The 14,015-nt window shown below is 50.9% G+C and overlaps 2 protein-coding genes across 3 annotated transcripts in view; one reads left to right on the top strand and one right to left on the bottom strand.

Annotated features, from left to right (window-relative positions):
• Positions 1-1,177, top strand: part of CACNA2D4 (calcium voltage-gated channel auxiliary subunit alpha2delta 4) — a 120,031-nt gene extending 118,854 nt beyond the window's left edge. The window contains exon 39 of the mRNA XM_054514822.1: positions 322-1,177. Within this exon, the coding sequence (XP_054370797.1) occupies positions 322-408 (87 nt within the window). The 3' untranslated portion in view covers positions 409-1,177. The remainder of the gene's footprint in view (positions 1-321) is intronic.
• Positions 1,178-6,430: 5,253 nt separating this feature from the next.
• ADIPOR2 (adiponectin receptor 2) overlaps positions 6,431-14,015 on the bottom strand; it is a 44,907-nt gene continuing 37,322 nt past the window's right edge. For both annotated transcript variants that reach the window (XM_036400859.2, XM_036400860.2), the window contains exons 5-8: positions 13,475-13,661; positions 12,236-12,423; positions 10,838-11,031; positions 6,431-9,196 (exon numbers count right to left, since the gene is read on the bottom strand). In XM_036400859.2, the coding sequence (XP_036256752.1) occupies positions 9,065-9,196; positions 10,838-11,031; positions 12,236-12,423; positions 13,475-13,661 (701 nt within the window). In that variant the 3' untranslated portion in view covers positions 6,431-9,064. The remainder of the gene's footprint in view (positions 9,197-10,837; positions 11,032-12,235; positions 12,424-13,474; positions 13,662-14,015) is intronic.

Raw genomic sequence — 14,015 nt, 5'->3', positions numbered from 1 at the left:
GACACAGCCGTGAAGCCCCGAGGGGGCTCCTAGCAGGATTTCCTAGCAGGATTTCACCTCTGTACCACCTGGGAAGGGCTTGAGCTCGGAAACCACAGGGTCGGGAGCAAGCACACACACACACACACACACACGCCCTGCTCGGAGGCGGGAGCCATGTGGCTTCCTAGCCCACGGAGGGCTGCTGTGGCCAACAGGGATAAACCAGTCCCTTCCTTGGCTCCTGGGGTGCTCTCCCGGCCACAGGCATTGCTCCCTCTTCCGAAGGCGACAGGCAGGCTTGGCAGCAGGGAACCTGACCCCTTGTCTCCCATCTCGCAGGAGAATGCCCAGGACTGCGGCGGCACCGCTGGGATCTCCGTGTGTCCGGCGCTGCTGCTCCTGCCCCTGGTGCTGCTGCTGCGGTGACGGGACCCGGCGGGACAGAGCCGTGCAGGGGACATGGGGTCCCCTTCTGGGACACCCTCCGCCACTTCCCGAGGTGTCCTTCACCACAAGGTCCAGCACGCTGGGAGCTGCTGCTCCTCGGAAGGCCGTGGCTAAAGGAGATGCGAGCACGGCATCTGGCACAGCAGCTGCTGAGCGGCTCCTCCCCGACACCGCTCACAGCCGGGGATGCTGCGATCATCATGGAGAGCATTCCTCATCAGCCTGCCTCCCACGGAGGGGCAGAGCTGGCTCTAGGAGAGCGGGAGGGGCAGGGGACACCACCTGCCTGTCCCTCAGCGAGAGCCACCGGCATTTGGAGCGCCCGGCTCTGGAAGCGGCCTGTCCTGTTCTCGGGGGTGGGACACGGCACCAAAGCTGAATTGCGGCAGCCTCACCTGGGCTGGGCAGTGGGAGGCAGCACAGCTCAGCTGGAGAGCTGCAGCCACGCCAGCTCTGCCAAGGAGGCCTCTCCTAACACTGCTGGAGCAGCATCCAGGTTCTTGTCTGCATGAGAACTTACCTCTGGAAAGGGATTTTGTATGAGCCACCACAAGAGACTTACCTGCTCTCCTCATTGCAGAAGCAGCCAAGAAACAAGCACTTTTCCCCTGGGAGCAGCTGTCCTTAGTTGTGCCCTGCCCTGGGCCTGGCATTCCCAGCTGGTGGGCACAGGCCATTTCTCACAGAGCTTTATGGACAATGGGTGGGAAGAACCCATTTTTCTTTTTTTTTTTTCTTTTTTATGAACTGTTCCATACCATCTCATTAAAAACAAATATATGGCATATTCTACATAGACACCATAACTTCAGCATGGTTGGTGGGCATCACAGCCCTACACAAATCCCAGAAACCCATGGGGACAGGGTGTGGCTGGAGGGACTGCAAACACAGCTCTGGTGGCCCCAGGGCAGCACTGCCCGAAGGCTGAGCCTGTCCTGGTCACTTTGGGAGTGTCCTGCACCCCTCCAGGCCCCCTGTGTGGCTTGTCACAGCAAGACGTCACCTCCTTCAGGACACAGGCCCTCCTCACTGGCTGCCTGACGAGCAGCTCTGCCCACTCGTGCCCTGCCACGTGCCTGCCATGGCAGCTGCAGGCTCCTCTCAGGGCCACCATGTCACCCACTGCCACCACTGCCAGGCTGGACTCCTGGGCAGCTGCTGCACAGAGCAGCTGGATGGGAAAGGGCTTCATGCTCGCAGCAGCTCTGTCCCTGCCCTGCACATCAGGCACCCACAAGTGCATTCCAGGCATGTCCTTCTTGCCACCCAGGTCACCTGACACTGAGGGGACAGGATCAGTCCCAGCCAGGTCCTGGCAGGCACCTTCCAGGACCTTAGAGCTGCCCTGTGGGGTATTGCCTGGCTGGAGGCACTGTTACAGCAAAGAGGAGCCACTGCAGTACTGGAAGTAAAACTGGAGGTGGAGAGAAGGTTCCAGGCTTCAGAGGCAGTGACTTTATCAGAGCCAGCAGCAGCCAGGGAAGGTGAAGGCAGGACAGAGGGAGAAGGGGCGGCTGTCAAGGCCGAGGAGCTGCTCAGAGATGGAGAAGCCCCTGGCTCAGGGCACCCCAGGCTGGCACAGCTCCCCCAGCCCCACGTGCCTGCCCCTGGTGCCTTTCAGGGATGACCTCCCTGTCAGAAAGGATTAGCAGCCCCATGTCCACTGAGCTTAAACAGGACATGAAAATGCACATTGCTCTGCTCTGGATGAGCCAGGCTGGGCTTCAGGTGCACTAATCCACAATGAACAGGGTCCTGCAGGGATACCTGCACCGAGAGAGAAGATGAGAGCTGTACCTGGCTTGGGTGGCTCAGGGAGTTTGTCCACAGGTGCTAACAGCAGGGAATGGACAGGGATGAGAACTGGATTATTTCTTAAACTGACAAATAGAAGCAAAGGTTTGCCTGACCCAAACCTGAGCACACACCAGGAACAGCTTTCTGGGTTTTGGATTTTTTTTTTTTTTTTTTTTTTTGCAGCAAAGCAGACCATAATCAAACCTACCCAAATCTGCACTCCAGCACGGGGTTAAGCAAATTCTATTTCATGCTCTGACAGAGACAGTGACTCACAGCCCTTTCAGCAAGAGAAAGATCCCCAGGAAGAGCAGCTGCCTTAGCTTCCAGCTTCCTCAGCCATGTGCTGGCCACAGCAGATGAAAATAGGTCAGCAAAAGCAAACAGTGAGCAGAGGCCAGAGCATCCAACCAGCAGCACAGCAGCTGTGAGAGGAGCCCTCTCCACTTCCAGCTGAGCAGCATCCTGCTGCCATCCTGATCCCAGAAATCCCAGCTGTCCCTCCTGTGCCATCCACCCTGTGAGCACACAAAGCAGACCCAGAGGCAGCAGGGTTTGTTCTGTTAGGGAAGATGCAATGGGAGAAAATTCCCGAGTGGGAATCTGTTCTGCAGACAGAGCTGTCCATCAGACCCACACCTCACTGCTGCACACAGCAGGGGCTTCACAAGCCCCAGTCCTGCAGCTGATTTCCTCACAGGCAGGGGGCAGGGAGCTGAAATCTCTCTGTGGCACTCCTCCCAGGCTTCACAAACACTGCACTGCAAGCTGAGGTAAGTCTGGCTCTCGCCCAAGCACTGTGGTGGGCAGGGACACACACCTTGCACAGCATCACACACACAGACACACAGACATGAACCCTCCCTGAATCATGGCTGGGGCACAGCAGGCTGCTGGCTACACCTGCAAGTGTGGCCACACGGGGATGACTTCATCCTACAAAAGAGCGGGGAAATCAGTGGGATTTGCAGCAGCTGTTTGCACAAAAGGAGGCTGGCCTGAGTTGGCTCAGATTTAGCAAGGGACTGGCACATGCCAGGCTGGGCAGAGCAGGAGCCACACAGCCCAGGCGTGTTAAGAAGTGTGTGTGGGGTGTGAGTGCCCATCTCTGGCACAGGGAAGGACCAGTACCACAGTTCTGCTCGGTTTCATGCACACCTCAGAGGATTTTCCAGAATGCTTTTTCTGCTGAGAGCCCAGTGGCACTGCCAGCACAGAAACCCTGGGCTCTCACAAGCCTCTGCTTGCAGGGGAGGGGGGCTCAGGGCAGCCTCAGCAGCAGATACTTCTGTGCAAAGCAGATGCTCCAAAGGAAGCAGAGAAGGAGCATCAAACACCCATGTGCCAAACACTCCATCACCAGCTGGGCCCTCTGAGGGGGGATTGCTGCTCCTGTCCCCCCAGGCACTGGGGAGTCCCTCCATCCCTCTGCCTGCCCTTGACAGGGGCCTTTACACCTCCTGTCACTTGGCCAGCACTGTCACTGCCCTGTGACATCAGCCACAGCCACAGCGCTCTGGGATGGCCCCACTCGGGCACCACCGAGCACGTTTCTGCTGTAAATACCCACAGGAAATGTCATCAGCCCCTCCTGCTCTGCTTGCTGCTGCTGCTGCTGCTGCCTCAAATTTTGGGAGCCCTGGCACCCTGCCTTTCCCCAGGCAGGCCCTGCTGGCAGCAGAGGAGGGCTGGGCACTGAGCCCTCTCTTTAGACCTGTTTGGCTCTGCAGGGCCAGGCAGCTGCTGCTGTCCTTCCCACCAGTGCCACAGGGAGCAGAGGGATGTGCATGGCTCCAGGAAAGGCTGTGGGATGGTGGCAGGAGCTGCACCAAGGGTTGGCCTCTCACGGGCAGCAGGAAAGGGACAGGGAAGCCCCCACACCCCCACACCAGGGATTCTGGCCAAAGCCCCTGGCTGCTCTTGCTTGTGTGTCCCAGCCAGCAGTGACCTTCTCTAGCCCTGGCAGCGGGGGCTGGAGCCTGCTGTCACCTCCTCCTGCCAGGCCCTGAGGGACAGAAGATCGCTTTCCAAGCTGGCAGAGGCAGCAATCCCAGGCTGGCTGTCCCTGCAGGATGGGGGAGCTGGGCCAGGGCCAGGGCAGAGCCCCGGGCTGGCCGCCGTGGCCAGGAGCCAGCAGGGAGGTGGTGGCAGTGCCACTCCCTCCCAGGAGGGCTGGCTGCCTGTGCCAGCAGCAGATGCCACCCCACAGCCCATCTGGCAGTGCCAGCCCTGCAGCCTGGCCACAGCCACGGAGAAAACCTGGGACTGGGGGAGCCCAGCTCCAGCCAGCACCAACAACCCCCAGGACACAGGCAGGGGTTGGAGGTGAGAGCAAAGCCAGCCCCTGGAACTGCTGGGGTGGCATTTGCCTCTCTAAAGGAAACACAGCATTGCTCTGGGAACACAGCCAGGCCAGTGATTCTCCCATCTCATTTACAACCAGACCAGCTCAGTTTTTAAGCTGCAAAGAAACTCTGTGCTTAGTGGTGCCACTACAGAGGTGAAGCTGCTACTGAATGAGATCATGGCCAATCTCCAGTGCAAGCATCTCCCAGCCCAGCACTACGAATGCTTCTGTAGTTTACACATGAATTTTACTGGAGAAAGGCAAAGGTGAAGCTTCTGGAAACACCAGAAAATTCATCACTATGACAGTGGCGAGACACTGGCAGAGGTTGCCCAGAGAAGCTGTGGGTGCCCCATCTGTGGAAGCGTTCAAGGCCAGGTTGGGCGTGGCTCTGAGCAGCCTGGTCTGGTTGAAAGGCGTCCCTGTCCATGGCAGAGGGGTTGGAACCATCTGATCTTTAAGGTCCCTTCCAGCCCAAACCTTCTGTGACTCTGTGATAAGATCCAGCAGGCCAATCAGCTCCGTGCAGGAGTGCTGGGCTCCCATCCCGCCATCCCTGCCCAAGGCACCAACCTTCAGTGGTGAACAAGGAACTGCTTACACTGCAAGGCTCTCACAGCAGCTGCCCAGGGCACTTCTCCTTCACTGCTCCTTGTCCAAACAGCTGGAGATGAGCAGGTGAGACATTCTCCATGCTGCCATGCACTCAAGGCCAGTATGCCTCTCAAGAGCAATATGCACCTAGGAATTACCACATACACTCTCCAAGGAATCCATCTTTTTAAGCAACTTCATTCAAACCACATTAGTGCTCTGCACTCCTGGAAATCAGCCCAGAGAATTTCAGGCATTCCAGGCAGATACAGCAGCACTGTTTGGTTCAAACAAGTTGCTTGATGCCACACAGGAGGCAGGGGTAGAAAAAAAAAACAAAGAGAAAGGGAGGAAGAACTCAATTTTGCAAGGAAGCCTTTTGTAGCTTCAACTAAACCAGTCAGCTCTTCCATCCTAATCATGCACTTCATTTATTTCTCTAGAAAGTTGGGCGGTGGCCTCAGACACTCACCTTGGTTGCAGCACTTCAATCCATACTCAGGTACTTGGCAATGAATGAAGCAAGTCGTTCTCAGGAGAGGGCAGAGCAAGGACACAACTACACACAGAAGAGGTGGGACATGCAATTGTATCCTGCCCAGCCAACTTTTAAGTATCACTCTGCTTCCTGGAAACAGAATAAACCCAATTCATATTCAAATGTGGCAGGTACTTTTAGTGTAATTTGTGTGAAATCTGATACCAACATTCTCCACATTCCTTGAATTTACTGTTCATTAAAATAATAATAATGGTAATAATAATAATCCATCCTGAGACATCCATCAAGCTGTCCAGGTCATGAACAGGAGCTGTCTCTCTTACAAGCCACTGCAGAACACTCACCTTGAGTGAAGGAACTGACAAAAAGCCCAGCTCAGCTGTGGGCACCCAGAGCTGCTGTGAGCCAAGACAAGAGCAGGATTAGGTGTTATCTTTCCAGGCAGTTCCCAGACACTAGGAGCTGACAGCCAAGGGACAGCAGAAGGCCCAGTGGGCACAGGTTGTTCTGGCCACCACCAGCCCCTCTCATGCCAGCCCCTAAGCCCTCACACCAGGAGGAGATGATCAATCCTCTACACACATACAGGATGGGAGGCATTTCCTCTACAGCAGGAATTTTAAGTCCGAGCCTCCTGAACTTCTTTATCTCAACTCACCTAAAATTTTGCCCACAACCACCAAAGTCTCCAGCAATGCCCCCTCTTCCCCCCAGCCCTCGTGCCCACACGGTGCAGAAAGACCCAGACCAGACAATAATCAATTTGGTTCTTTTATTAGCAGAAGTTAAGAATACAGCAAGTAATAAGATCCCATCTTATATGGAACCATCACCAGAGTCCCCAGCCATCAAAACCCCAGAATGTGCTTCATTGCTTCCAACAGTAAGCAATTGTTAAAAAGAAATATACTGAACAAGGCCACTATTTAATGGGGAAGGAAAGAAGCTGTAGGTCCTAACTATTCTATGGCAATAACCTGCACACAGAGCAAGCAAGCCTCTGACTGCTGAGAGTAAGGCATTCAGGTGCCAACCTGGGAAGAGTTCTCAGCAAAAGCTACAGAAAAGTGCACAGCTAGGTTGTTTTTATTGGAACACACGAACTTCTTGAACAGAGAGACTGGGTTAAGAATAGCAGGTGGAGTACTGTGTTTTTGTAATAGTTCTGTGCTGTGTAGGACCAGGTTACAATCACCCTTGGAGGAGTGAACGTGGGATGATCCAGGATGGAGGCTGCTGCTTCTGCTGGTACTGTTCAGAGGTATCCCAAAGCACCTTCAGCCAGCTCTGATTCTGATATGTACCACACCTGGCTCAGACACCAGCACACTTCCTCCAGCACCTCCCCAGCCAGTGCTGTTAGCCCTTACATCCAAGGTAATACTGCCCTTTCCTTCCTTTAAATACCACAGACCTGGGATACACCACTGCCAGCCCTACAGGCATCCAGGGTCAGGATCCTACTGAGAACACATCCCTCTACACTTGCAGGCTGCTGCAGCACCTCCTTCTGCAGCTGACCTTGCTCTCAGAGCCTTCACTCCACTCCAGGGGTGAAGCCTTAATGCCCACTCAGCTTTAGGAGGGCATTCTGCTCCTACCTGACTCCATGAGACAAAGCAACTCCCCAAAGCACACTGTGACATCCAGGGGATGGGAAGATCTTTGCAATCCATCTCTTTCCCTTGAAAAATGAAAACTGAAACTTGAGGGAATCTAAAAAAAAAAACCCAAAACCCAACAACAACAACAACAAAACCACTCCACACAACAACCAACCACCCTTTACCTTCCTTCCCTGTGAAATACTGCACGGTATGAGCTGTTTAACTCATCTGTGAGAGAGGTAATTGCTCTGAATTTCCAGCTAAAGCCTCCAAGCAATACCTGTGCCATAACAAACAAAATGTTCAAGTTTCACCTTACGACTCCAAAGATTCTCCTTCAGTCTGGCTTCTGACTGGGCTCCAAAGCTCAAGCTACATCAATTACACAGGAGAAGGGTATTTGCCTCCCCTTATATAGGAGGTGTGTCTGCACCACAGCAATCCAGCTGAACTCTCAGGTTTAGGCTTAAGAAATACCAGCAGTCCCATTGCTAAAGCACAGATGGAAAGCAGACCTAAGGACCGAAAAAAATTATTTAAAAAAAAATAGGGATCTATTCCTCCTTAAAAGAAAAACCTGCAAACTGCCTTGGCATATGGAGCCTGACACACAGGATGGTGATGTGCCTGAGGTCTGCAGTGCCTGTTAACTCCAAGTCCTGGAGCACACAGCTTCCTCTTTCCAGTCCACCTTAACCCCACCTCTGTTTCCCCTCACATGCTCAACGATCTCCTGACAAGCCCATGACCACCATCCCTCAGAGCAAACGAAGCAGGCTTGCAAATGGCAACCATCCTCTCCCTGGGGGCCTCTGGCTTGGGCAGGCACTGATGGAGTTGGACTGTTTGCCATTTCACATGCAGTTATCCCACCATGCTCCAGTTCCTGTGATGAGACCCAAACCAACCAACTGTAGGATCCATGATCCCAAACCTCACAGTGCACACAGGCTGGGAATGCAGCTGGCTCCCCACTGGGGCAGGGAGCAGATGCACCTTTCCAGGCACTGGAGCAAATCCATGTGCTCACACTGTGACCTGGATGACACCATGACTGATCCAGCCTTCACAACACTCCTGTGCATGTCCTGAACCTACTCCAGGTGCTGGCCAGGACCCCGCATTGCCCAGGGCATGCTGGCCACTAGGAAAATCGACAGGGCCAGCGAGCTTCACTCCTGGGAATTTTACCTGGTCCTCCTGCAATTGTTTATTTTGTGCAAAATTGAAACAGTGTGTGGTACTTGCATGTTGCATTCTTTACAAAAACCCTTTCCCCCCACCCATCGTTTAAAACATTTATATAAATTTTATTTAAACAGAAAGTTAGAAATCTTATTTACATTTTGTTTTTCTCCCAAAAGAGCATCTAAAATCAACGCCCAAACCCTCCGAGAGGATATAAATTTAACCTTGACTTTTTTTTCTTTTTTTTTTTAAAAAAAAGGAAACTGCTAAGCTATCCCTCCCCAATTCTACAAATAAATATGGCATTGAACAGAAGCCGATTTGGAAAGGGTCCTCTGTAGCTCAATCTGTAGATCCCAAGAATAAATTAGGTTTGCAGAATTTCCTGGTCTTCAAATTGATTTATTCCATTGCTTGAGGTATAGAATTTTATCTTGGTTAGTCAGAATCCCCATGAAGCTCCATGCCTCATCAGCTGAAACTTGGATTCTTCTTAGGTATTCCTGTTGCTAAGCCCGGCTGCTCGCCCGTGCCGGCGGCGGCTCTCCTCGGCTCTCCTCGTTTGGTTCTGCCCCGGGGCTGCAGTGCAGGCGGCTCCTACTGCATCCCCTCCTCCTCTGTGCAGCCCCCTCCGACCGTGAAGCGGAACTCCTGCAGGTTGGAGACCCCGTGGAAGTGCACGAAGGCGCCAGCCACGACAAACACGTGGAACAGCTGGTGGGAGTGGAACTGCAGAGGGAAACAGCCGGGTTCAGCTGGGGCTCCACCCGGCCCCCGGAGCCACCTTCAGCTGAGGTACACAGTGACACCGAGCAGTGCCAGGAGCTGCACAGCTCTCCAGGCTGTGTGTTAAACCCACCCCTCTCTGCTATCTTCAGCAAAATCATCCAATTCTCTGCGCACACACGTCCCCTCCTGCACTTCAGAGTCAACTGAACCAGCTGGTCAATCTAAAAGCTTCTTTCCTTACATCTTCTTCAGGTATTTCTCCTCCAGTCTCCATGATTCTATCCCTCATATCAATTTCCCCCACTCATATCAGTTTCCCCCACCCACCCACTTGTTCACCCTACTATCCCTTCTCCTCTGCTATCTTTAGCAAAATAATCGAATTCTCTGCACACACACGTCCCCCCCTTCACCTCAGAGTCATCTGAACCAAAAAAACGTGCTGAAGTGCTGCTCTAAGTCATCTTTGCAAAGGGACAAGGAGAATTTCAGAACCTTAGGCAAAAGGCTTAAGCAGGATGCTTTCAAAATTAGTTTCTCCACAAGACACACTGGTGGTTTATGGACAAAAATGGCCCTCTCATACAGATAACAGGTACAAACTGCTCTGGTCACAGGCTTAAGTTTTACCAAGTGGATTCTGCATGCTGGTATTTTATTTTTCTACCACAGAGAAACAGAACAGACAAACGTGATATTGTATTAAAACCTAGAAACAACTGGATGTTCTGAATGAATGCCCAGGATGTCACTGATTGGAATAGAGCAGAATGAAAACTGAGAGAGAGCCACATGACAAAGCATGCCCTTGTCTGAGGGAAGCCATACCAACATGGATAATGCTCCTGAAATATTCCTACAAATGTATATTTGCAGGCTTCAGGGGAAGCTTGGAAAAGAGTTGGTGGAGCTTAGCTCATTATAGTAACAAACCAACCAAGCAAACTGGTGCAGTCTCATCTCACTTCTAGTCTTTCTTAGGGATCTTAAACTATCCTAAGTGCAAGGACAGTGGCCTTCCAAAGGTCTGCTTCCCCTCATCTCTACTCTTGCTCCATCCAGCTTCTTTCCTTACATCTTCCTCAGGTATTTCTCCTCCAGTCTCCATGATTCTTTCCCTCATACCACGTTTCCCCCACTCATTCACTTGCTCACCCCACTATCCCTTCTTCTGGGTCAAAGATCCCCCCAAACCCTACCATCTCTGTCTACAGCATTTTCACTGGCTGTACAAGATGAGGAGCCAGACATGGGGAAGATCCCAGAGAACACACTGAACATCAATGAAATGACCACGTACTGCTCTGCACAGAAGCAAGGTAAAGATGTGTCTTTGCAGGATCCTCAACACACACAGACACCCACAAAAATGTTTGCAGTTCCTTTCCCATCTGTTAAAGCAATCCAGAAATGTACTGAGGGGAATCTGCACACCAGCAGCTACCTCAGACCAGCCAGGTTGTGCCAACTTGGGAAGAGAGGCAGCAGCTACGCCAGGCTCAGAGAGCCCAGAGTCATTTGGCCCCTCCCTGAAGACCTATTGCTTCTGGTGCAGTAAGAAAACATTGACACAACATCCTTCAGGCTCAAGGGGGACCAGCTTTCAGCTTGGTCTCCTCACCAGTGCCTCAGCAGACTCACCCAGATGTCACACTTGCCAGGGAAGAATCTCTCCGGGATGCGGGCGGCATAGAGCGCAGCACCAGTGATGTACAGGCATGCCATGAGTGCCAGCCAGCCTATCTGCCCCATGGTGGCTGCTTTCAGGAGCCCCTCAGAGATGACAAAGTGCAGAGTGGGAATTACCCCACTAAGACCCAGACCTAGAAATACTCCTGGGAGGCAAAGAAAATGTGGGAGAGTCAGGTTTGAAGGCAGTGGTGGCAAAGGGAGACAATGAAAACACAAAAGCTACGGGAGGAAAACTCAGCATAGGCCAAAGCAGCAGAGGGGTGACAGCTCTTGAAGCTGCAGGTCCCCAGAAGAGATTTATTGGAAAGGAAGCTAAAGAATGCACAACTTCCTTCATATACCAGAAGCTACTCAGTTACATGTCCCAGCAGATAGCTGGAATATTTAATTTACTGATTGTTCCTGCCAGCTCCAATGTAGGCGAGGCCAGTTCCTGCTCTCGGCCTGTAGAGGGAACTGAGACCACACAGACCGAGCCTCACTTCACCACAACGCTCAAGAGCAAGACAAGGAGACACAACAAAGAGACTGTTTATCGTATGCTGCACGAGTACTCCTAGCAAACAGAAAAGCAGCATCTGTGCTCATCTGATCTGCCATACAAGAGAACACTGATTATTTGTTTAGATTTTAGCAGCAAGGACAGAAAACTTGTAAAAACAGTGGGCATGGGGGGAATAATCATGTCCTGTACAGAGATTTTAAGTTTGGAAAGCTGAATGTTCTGAAGGCACCCAAACCTGTCCAGGAAATCTAGATTTACTGTAGACAGCATGTGCAGGTTAAGAAACAAGAAATATTACTATTCAACCCAGCTGTGTGCACATTCCATAGCTGCCCCCTAAAGCTCTCTTTCTTCCTACCTCAAAATGTGAACCCAAATCTGGTTTTGTTCTTTTGATGATGTGAAGAGAAAAACAGTCTTTATCTTAACTCTGTGTTTTATCCAGGCAAATCATTCACATTAATTCAATGATTTGCTAGTGTCTGAGTCTAGTGTTAAAAAAAAAGCACAAGCACGACAGGTACACATACACACCCCAAGCAGTCAGTCGTTTTTTGAGAATAAAGTTGCTACATGCAGCTAGAAATCCTTTGCACCACCTTTCCCACTGCATGTGTTACTGTCCATTTCAGGAATGCACTTCCAGGACTTGCACCAGCCCTTATCTGTGCATCCAGCTGGGTACAATAAATGCTGAAAGAAAGCCCACCAAGCTCCCAGTTCAAGAATATTAGGTCTATAAAATTAAACTCCCTTAAGTCTTCCCAAGGTGGTTTTTCCAGGTGGCAAGCAGGAAGCAGGAAAGGCAGTCAAGAAGCAAAGCAGTTAATTTCAGGTCTTACCTGCCCTTACACCCCGGTATTCAGGGGTGGCAAACATGTCCCACTGTGAGACAATTATGGCTGCAATGCCCAGGACACAAATCACAATCAAGTAGATGAAGCAAGGCTGAGGGTTGCAATAGAAGGAGTAGTACAGCCATGGTACAAAGCTGCCCATTATGAGGAGTGCAATGCCGGAATAATCCAGCCTAGAAGAAAACAAAAATCAGCGTCGTAAGAAGTGTGAATCTTTGGAAATCCTCACACCTACACACTCTTCTTTAGTAGAGCAACTGTCTACTTCTCACTGCAACTAAATTATTCTCACTGCTGCAGGTAAGGTCCTGACAGCAACTCTTCCACCTACAGTAATGGATTACCTGACAGACAGCCAGGAAGGCCATTTTTGAGACAGACATCAGCAATGCCTTCAGCAGCCTTTAGACCAAAGCTTTGTGAGGAAAACTCACATTTTAGTTTCAGATGAGGAAAAAAGCACTGCAAGAGTCCTCTGAAGACAGGGCACACAGTATGTTCTGAGAACACAGCCAACTTCAGTATCTGACAAGTAAGAGTTAAGTGGGCATCAGCTTCAGTGACCACAGTGGAATAATGCTGCAATTTTTCAACCACGCTGGTTTTTTGTGCACCCATGTAAAAAAGGAAATTCTCAGCCACTGCTTTTTACCACACCCGGACAAAATGCTCCTGCAAAAGCTGAAGGAGGTAATTTTTCAGTAGGGGACTTTAACTGCTGGGCTACTTTAGAGGTGGTCTTGCAGATTACAGAATCCTGGTTGAGTAGTTTTAGGAAGTATCAGATATTCAGCAGCCAGCCAAAAAAAGAACATGCAGCAAAACCAAAAGACCAAGACATCTTGATACACACTGTGGAACTGTCTTACATAAGTTTCAGGTTCAAAGTCAGAACAGCTGAAATGACAAGAAGTAACGGTTGCACTAAAAATTCAAAGTCCTGCAACTGAGCTCAAGGCATATTACTTACAGCAGCAAGATGCAAGCACATGCCTGCCAAACAGCAGAAAATGATGGAGTTTTAAGACTCAAATGACAGTACAAAAACTCATGTTGAAACAAACTATAATTAGATGAAGCTGCATTAAATCTCTGCTCAACTCTGTTCCAAAGTACATGCAGTCATGAAATGAACAACTCCCACACTGGCGCTCCAGGCACAAATCCCAGCCCTGTTTTCCCACCTGTTTCCTATTTGGCCTGCCCTGTTCTCAAGGCACTTACTTGGAGAAGAGCCGGGAAACACCTTCTGAGTGGCAATAAACTGTGTGGAAGAGCCATGAGAAGGAGAGGCAGAGAATGGCTCCCAAGAAGAACAAGCCAACGACCACTTTCTCCTGCACAGGTGCTACGAAGGACATGTTTGGCCGGAACATGTAGAAGATTCCCAGACAAAGGAAGAACACACATCCTGGAAAGCAGCAAGGCAGAGAGGTGTCAAGCTCATGCATTCTGAAAGCTTTTCTTGCTACAAGCATCACCTCTTCCCTTCAAGGCTCTCACAACTCAGAGAAGCTGCAACTTAAGCGTGTTCCTGTGGCAATCCCAATTAACACCTACACACTTGGGAAAAGAAGGATCTAACAGTAATTTATTGATTAGGAAATGTTTAATGCATTTGTTTGTATAGTATGCCATAATTAAGCAAGTCCAATCCGATTCTGATGGGATAAAATTAGGAGAGGGATACCAAGCTGCTAATTTAACAGGTTACTAGTGGAATGATAATGCTGACAGACCTTTCTATCTTGCTCTCATTTCTTTG

This window comes from Molothrus ater, chromosome 5, assembly GCF_012460135.2.
Source record: "Molothrus ater isolate BHLD 08-10-18 breed brown headed cowbird chromosome 5, BPBGC_Mater_1.1, whole genome shotgun sequence".
In the NCBI taxonomy this organism is placed as follows: domain Eukaryota; kingdom Metazoa; phylum Chordata; class Aves; order Passeriformes; family Icteridae; genus Molothrus; species Molothrus ater.
Note: the sequence above shows the minus strand (reverse complement) of the source record. Positions and strands in the feature narration are given on the sequence as shown.